Source organism: Merops nubicus, unplaced genomic scaffold (assembly GCF_000691845.1).
Source record: "Merops nubicus isolate BGI_N331 unplaced genomic scaffold, ASM69184v1 scaffold22201, whole genome shotgun sequence".
Classification (NCBI taxonomy): Eukaryota; Metazoa; Chordata; class Aves; order Coraciiformes; family Meropidae; genus Merops; species Merops nubicus.
In genome coordinates, this window is record NW_008586544.1 from 10,521 (window position 1) to 18,233 (window position 7,713).

At 54.5% G+C, this 7,713-nt stretch overlaps 1 protein-coding gene across 1 annotated transcript in view; it reads left to right on the plus strand.

Moving 5' to 3' along the window:
• SHF (Src homology 2 domain containing F) overlaps positions 1–7,228 on the plus strand; it is an 11,147-nt gene extending 3,919 nt beyond the window's left edge. Inside the window, exons 3-5 of the mRNA XM_008948696.1 lie at positions 2,962–3,133; positions 3,491–3,610; positions 6,992–7,228. Coding sequence (XP_008946944.1) covers positions 2,962–3,133; positions 3,491–3,610; positions 6,992–7,178 — 479 coding nt within the window. The 3' untranslated portion in view covers positions 7,179–7,228. The remainder of the gene's footprint in view (positions 1–2,961; positions 3,134–3,490; positions 3,611–6,991) is intronic.
• The last annotated feature ends 485 nt before the right edge of the window (positions 7,229–7,713 follow it).

Consider the following 7,713-nt stretch of genomic DNA (forward strand, 5'->3'; position numbering starts at 1 on the left):
CCGCAGGGGGGGTCTTGCGGGACAGGGGGGTGGGCCGGGGCGGGGGGGCTGCGGCTGGCGCTCGCCATGGCCCCCACCTTGCTGCGATGCCTTGGAGCGTGCCCAGGTCCACACGGCTCTGCCTGCAGGTGCTGCCAGACACCCACCCTCTTCCTCTGTGGTCCCCCAGCTCCTCCTGGTCCAGTCCGTCGTCCTGGGCGGGAAGCCAGATGATTTTTCCTCACTTCTTCCACATCTTCTCTGGCTCCACGGTGCCTTTTTGCCGGCAGCAGTCAAGCTGCACCAGGGGATTATTCAGTGGCAGAGATATTACCTTCTTCTCTTTTGTTCTCTTCTCTTCGCCTCCAAATTCCCCATGTTTGACAGCTGCCTTTACAGTCTTCTTGACAACTGCTCTGAGCACTTGGCTGATGTTTTCTCGTGACTCTTTAATACCCAGGTCCCTGGAAGGTGTGGTAGCAGCTAATTCAGATCCCACCGCTGAAGCCGAGGTTGTTTTCCCCCCGCGCCTCGCTTCATCATTTAGCACGGCTCCATTTCCTGCGCTGTGTTTTATTACCTTGCTGCTCTGTGGCAGAAGGTCCCTCTGGATTCTTCAGTCTTGGTTTTGCTTATCTGAACAGCTAAATCTCTGGGGTACACTTTGTCATCTCAGGTTTGCCTTGTTGTGAAGCTTTTCTTGCATGTGCCAAACAGCAGAGCCCCCAGGTAACACCCCTTGCACTCTGCTGGCAGTCTTATTTATGAAAGCCAAATTTTGCCGCTTCTCCTTTAACCCGTTATTAATACTTCAAGGCAGTGGTGGATTAGGATTTTGCCAAGAACATTAAGTCGGGCGAGGGGGGGATTGTCAAAAGCCACCCAGGATTTCAGGGTTGAGTTGCTGCTTTTGTGGAAAACTGGGGTGGGTTTGCAAGATGTGACTTCTCTCCAAAGCGTCGGCTGTGCCCTGGTGTGCTGCGTCTGCCCGAGTGTTGCCGACACTGCTCCTGGTAGATGCTGCAACGTCCCAGGTGCAGATGGCCGATTTCCTTATCTGCAGTTACCCAGGTCCCTGTAGAGCTTACTAAAGATAAACCTTCTCTTTTTTACTTTTTTTTTTTTAGTACCTCCCGAGTGGGTTTGAGCATGAGGTCACAGATGACAGCCGGTTGTAGGGCCATTCTAGAGCGAGCGCCAAGGTCGCACTGAGGTCCCAAACCTGCAGGGCTGCTACAGGCTGAGATTAGTCCTGAAAAAGAAAGATCTTGGCAAGAGGAAAACTTCCTGCTCCTCTTCCTACAATGAATGCAGGTGTCAAGGAGAATGAATTTCTTTTCTGTGCAGCCTCTCCTCTTCCCCCATCATTTATTATCCCTGCGGTTGCTTTGACATGCATCCTGCTCCTGATGAACACATTGCTTCGTCGTTGTTCCTGCTTTTAGCAACAGAGTCTTTTTATTTTTTTTTTCCCTGACTTGCTTTGTTGTATTAAGTTTATCTTGCCAGAGTTTTGTCTCATTTTCTATTTCCCCTGTCTGAGGGTGACTTGAACTTCTTGAAGGATGTCTTCTTACTCCTAGGGGCTTGTTTTTAATATCCTGTTTAATCATGGACATGCCTCTGCCTCTCTCTGACAGGTGCAATGCATTTCTTCTGAGCCTCTAATATGATGACTTTGTGCCGCCAGCAAACACTTTGGTGGTTTGATTGTCTGGCTTTTTAACGCTCACCCCAATTTTTTAAGGTGGTGAGTTGAAATTGAAACCTGGATATTATGTATAAGGGCGAGCGTGGCCGGTGAAAAGCCAGACTTGTCAAGCCTTAAGGCTGAGCACCTCCTCCCTGAGCTTCTTCTTGGAGGAGTTTTAAGCTGTGCTAAGCTGCAGAGGATTTTGGTCGGGTTTCCTTTTGGTTGCCTTCCTCTCTTCTCAGTGTTGGGGGGGCTGGAGACCTGCTCGCCTTTGTAGGGTCCAAACAAGGTGTCCGTCAAATAGCTGCCTTAGAGGTGAGGAAAACCATCCCTTTCTGTGTATTTGTTGCCTCTGCCCAGCAGCAGTGTGGCCTCAGTATTGCCCTGCTTTTGCCTCCCTGTCCAGCGAGCATGAGGAGGGGGAAACCTGCCCAGCCTGGGACATTCCACCTATCCTGGGAGCTTTGGTTCCCTGGGCTTGGCCACCTCCGGGGCGACTGTGTCTCCACGGCATCAGCCACCGGCCACCTCGTGTCAAGGCAGCTCTGCCCGATCAATAAGTAATTTGTGCAACAGGGCTCATGTTGCAGGGGAGCAATAATGAACTCTCTGGAGGAGGGAGAAACAATATTGTTAATGCTGAAATCATCCTGCACGGAAATAACAGTCAGCAGGAGGCTGGGTCCCCCGGGCACATCTCGGTTAATCCCCCGTCGCTCACCACACTTTGATTGGTGTGTGGGGGTCAGGGAGGCACCTCGCAGTCCAAATGTCCCTCTCTCACCTCGGTGAATTGTGTGTTTTTTTCACTCCAGGAGGTTTACTTGTGCCAGCAGAAATGTGTCCATCATTTCCAAACCGACTGCTGCTTTTAGCTCCATCTGCTTTTTTTATTTTAATTTTTCCCCCCCAGGATTGGAGCCTCGCCTTACTGCTTCTCATTTCACTTTATGCCACAACCACTGAATCTCTGGATGTGTCACCAAAACCTCTTGGAACTTCTAGAACCTCCCTGGAAAATATTTCCAGGGGCTCAGGCGTTGAGAAGACCATGGTCCTGCTGTGGTGGGCACCTAGTCTTTTCTGTCCTGGGGCACAGCAGTGAGCCGCAGTTCAGGAGTTGCTCTGACCATGCTCAGAGCAGGGGGACGAGGCAGCACGAGGGGACCCAGTGTTGATGTAATGTGGCTCTGGTTCTTTCTGCAGGCTTCCACATCAAAGGGAAAGCTGGGAGCCCAGCCTGTGCTCCTGCCCCCAGCGCCAGCTGTGACGTGTCTCTGTCTTTGCAGGTCCGTCAGAGGGGCTGGCGTATGGCCGCACCTCGCCCTGCAGGGAGGAGAAGACCAGGGCTGCCCTCAGGCATGGCTCCAGCAGCCTCAAGAGCACCAAGACACTGCTCACTGAGCCTGCCCCTTTCGTAGGGGAGAGGATCGACCCTGCCCTGCCCCTGGAGAGCCAGTGGTGAGTCCTGCTGGCCCTGAGTGGCTGTCCAGCCAATCCACCTGCTCCATGCGCCCTGTGGCCACACCACAACGAGCCCTGGGGCAGACCTGCTTCTTCCCTTCTTCCCTTGCCCTGCGTGTCTGCCTGCTTATCCCTGCCACCCATCTAGCAGTCGTGGTGTCCCCGTGTGCCCTCTGTACCCCACTGAGCTGCTTACTGGAAGCCCTGCCCCTTATCCCTGAACCCCAGCAGTGCCACTCACATCCCTCTCCCTGAACGTGGTTGGTGTTGCCGGGGAGGTGCCGGGGGACACAGAGTCCTTTGTTGGGTGTCAGCTCTCCACCTGGCATGGCCGGTCTCTCTCCCACCTCCCAGTTGGTACCACGGGGCCATCAGCCGGACGGACGCGGAGACGCTGCTGAGGCTGTGCAAGGAGGCCAGCTACTTGGTGCGCAACAGCGAGACCAGCAAGAACGACTTCTCCCTCTCCTTGAAGTGAGTGAGGCTAGGGCAGGGCGGGGGGTGGTGGTGAATCCACAGCAGAAGTGACCCAGTGCCATGGGTGACTGCTCACGGGTGGGTGCCCCACGCAAATGTGCGCCCATGCTGGTGGGGGTAGCTCTGTGATGACCACGGGGTGGTCAGAAATGGCTGGAATGCGACATCTCTGTAGTGTGGCAAAGGCTTCTGGTTTGGTGCCTGGCAAAAGTATCTCTTGGGAAGGCTCATAGATCAGGAAGCAGGCTGCTTTTTCTGTGGCAGCACTAGTATTCCCTCGGACAGATAAAATGGTGTGCCTCACTGCTCCCTTGAATGTGTCTGGTTACAGCTTCCAGCTCTGGCTTCTTGTTCTGTTTTTGTTAGCTTAGTTTCATGGGAAAAGAAAGTTTGTACAATCCTGTTGTTGATGGAAATGTGGGTTTCCATCAGACCCTTGCCTCCCCAGCCCTCATAATCATTGGAGCTGTTGCTCATCGTGCCACAGAGAGGACATTCCCCTGCTTTGGTTTCCCAGCAGAGAAACCTCCACCTCACATCACAGCTTGGTTTCTGGTTGTTTTTTTTTTTTTTCGGAGGGATCATCGCTCCATCCCCAAGTTTTCCGTATTCCTGGATGAAGCATTGCTACACATGTTCTGCCTGGGAGAAGCTGCTCATAGGTCTTCATCCAGCTCTTCATGACTCTTGGGGCAGCCTGAACTCATGAAATCAAAGCTGTTACCGTCCTGAATATAAGGATGGATTAGCAAATACCTTCTTGCCTTTCTGCTGGATGACTATATTAGATCCTCTGGCAGCCGGGGAAAGAAGCATTTATCGCACACTTCAGTCGTCTCAGCCCAACAACAGGCCACGTGTCCCTCCGCTTTTCTCAACATACTTTAAGTCTCCCCAGTGGTCTCTGTTCCTGCATTGCTCCCTGGTGGTTTCAGCCTTCTCTGTTTATTTCACAGTGACACAACTGTGAATTAAATTGCTGCCTCTATTTTTTTTTGCTGCCTCCAGCACCAAACCAGGGCAGAAGTTAAGCTGAAAATATTTGTTTTTCCTTCTGCCACTTGTAGCTTTCAGATCAGACAATGAGCCTCTCTGGAACAATTCCCTATGTTTTTTTTTTTTGCCCATTTTTACTGATGTTTTAATTTTCTCAGTGTATTTTCCTTGCCCTGGATGGTGAGCAGTTCTGAAGGAACAGCTTCTGCTGGTCGGTGAGTTGTACTTGAGGCTGCGAGAGGTCCTTTTGGCCATCTCCCTGTGGGTGGCATTAGCCAGCGTATGTGTTGGAGAGGCTGGGAGGTGGTGTTGGGGTTGTTGATGGGGCTTCCTTCCTTGCCAGTGCAGGTCCCCCTTTCCATCACCTTTCTACAAGCCAGTCACCCATTTCTTTGTTTTTTTTTTTCCTTTCTTCTTACTGCCCATCCTTAGTCTTGTGGCAAAAATGGCCAAATCCTCTTCTCAAATGGCATGTGTGGCTAGGATGTGGCCTTCCAGGAGCGTGCCACCTCACCAGAGGAGCCTGCAGCCTATCCAGGAGCTTCTCAGGTGTTGTCTGTCCACCAGCTATGCCTGCCGAGAGCCCACAGCCTTGGGAGCATGAGTTTTACTCCACTGCCTTTCTCTGTAGAGCTTTTTGAAGGAAAATCCCCTGGGATGCTTTTTGTATAGCTGTAAGCTGGCAATCTGCATCTCTCTCAATTCTCTTGGTTTTTTTTTATCTCTTTTTATTTATTTATTTTATTTATTTCCTTGAAGAAGGAGGCCAGCTGACTAGACGGTCTAAAAGAAAGCTCAAGCACTGACCTAAAGCCCTTTTGTGCTGCTTTAAAGGGAAATATGCATAAGAGAGAGCAGCAGGAGTGGCTGTAGCCGTCCGTAGCTGGAAGGATTTACCCCTGCCATGATGGTCCTGGCTGGTCCAGGCTTGGTGGCCCCACGTTGCTTGTCACAGGCAAGGTTTTAGTGTCATTACCTCAAGCAGTCAGAGGATGAGTCCCTCCTGGCTCATGCCTCTGTGAGAGTAGCTGAAGCTATGCTACAAAGGTCTAGGTCCTTCCTTTGGGTCTGGAAGGTGCTTGGCAGGAGCAGCACCTGCCCCTTGTCCTCATCCTGCTTGCTTTGTAGCATGCTCCCTCAGGGGGTCCAGTCTTGGTTGTGTCCCTGAGCTGGTGACTAGAACCTGTGGAGTAATCACACCTCTGTGAATCTGTGTGCCAGTGCTCCAGCTCTTGACCGGCACCAATCCTGCCCTGGTCTCCTGTGCATCTCCTGCCAGCTCCAGGGTCCGTCTTGCAGATAGGGTGCAGCACCCGTGGGCAGCTCTGCCTGTCAGTGGCACGACCACGAGTGTACGTGCAGGACGAACCCGTGTCCCCTGACAGGGTGGCTACGGAGCGTGCAGCCCCCACAGCTTATCCCCGTGCCTGCTGAAGAATGCAGGATGCGGCCAATGATCGCTTCGCCTCCATCCCTGGCAGGAGGCTGCGGCTCTTCCCGCTGCTCCCCCGGGGGCAGCCGGCTCCTTGCCTCCCGATGCTAAATGGATTGCAAACCCATTCTGCTAATGCAGCCTGGCTGTCCATTACGGGCACCGTCTCCAGCCGGGGGGATGGGACCGGCCTGCGCAGCGCTGGAAGCAGCTCAGCATTGCTGATGAGGTCCTGTCTGCTTTTAAGTCATCAATATTTTGCCGTAATGTGCATTCCAGACGCTGCAGACAGGCTGTGGCTCTCCTCGGAGACGCAAATTAATAGCAACAGGGCCATTAGCCCGTCACTTGGAATCAGTGCTCGTGGCAGGATCTGCCTGCACAGCCTCGCGTGGCTCGGTGCCCGTGCTGTGCTGGGAAATGGCCTCGCTACGCCGAGTGGGTTTTATGGGGCCTGCAGGGCTGGTGGAAGGAGAAAGAGGGGGGGCAGCGTGCTGTGGGCTGAAGGAGAAAATCCTGCTTTGCCACCGTCAGGCTGGAGATAGGCGAGTTGCAGTCCTCTCATGAGAGCCAGGGCTGTTGCAAAAGGGGCTTTGCCATGTGTGGGGTGTGGAAAGCTGCTGCCCCCAAGTCACCCAGGAGCAAGAGAACGTGGTTGGTCCTGGCTGGGCTACGCCCTTGCTTCCCTGCCTGCACACACCTACTCAGCTTGAACATCATCTTTGTCCCTGGAGGGACCCCTCTGCGTGGCTGTGCTCCCCCAGGGGGGATGCAGAGTAGCATGGCTGGCCATGTCCCTCCTTTGCACTGTGGGTTTCGTCAGCCAAAGGGGGCTGGTGTGGGCAGGACCATGACTTGGAAGTGGAGCCGGCAGCAGCGTCCCCTCCAGAGCTGCTTGTCTCAGGGGGGTCAGCTTCTCCTCCTAACCTTGTGTCCATCTCTCCTTTCAGGAGCAGCCAGGGCTTCATGCACATGAAACTGTCCCGGACCCAAGAGAACAAGTACGTGCTGGGTCAGCACAGCCCACCCTTCGACAGTGTGCCGGAGATCATTCATCACTACGCCAGCCGCAAGCTGCCCATCAAGGGGGCTGAGCACATGTCCTTGCTTTACCCGGTGGCTATCCGTACCCTATAGTCTTCACCCCCCATGAGCCAAGCTCAAGGCCGGGTGCACCTGAAACTGGCCCATTCACAGGGCCGAGTGCTGCCAGGCCAAGGACATGCTCCGAACTGGCAGCCCGCAAGCGGCTTGCTGGGCACAGCCGGCGCTGCCGGGAATCGCTGCAGCTGGAGCCCTCGTCCTGCTCCCTCAGGGGGTTCCTGTGTGCTGCTTTGCCTGCTGGGACAGTGCTGGGGGGACCCCCTGGCCGAGGAGCCGAGTGGGGCTCGCCAGCTGCCCACTACCCTCGCCCACCTCTGGGCAGAGCTCGAGATGCAAGGACTGGAGCTGGGGCCTTGGAGAGGCTGGGGAGGGGGGGGGCGATGTGTGGGAAAAGGGTGAGAAATCATCTGGTAGCAGGCTTGAGCGGCCTCCGTGAGGGTGCCTGGCTCTGCCCATGGGAGACAAAACCACCGTGTCCGCAGGCAAAGAGGCTGGTGAGGGGGGGAGGTGGGGGGGGGAGGGCAGGCCAGCAGGGGCCTGCCCAGGGCTAGTGGGGCGCCGAGGGGGC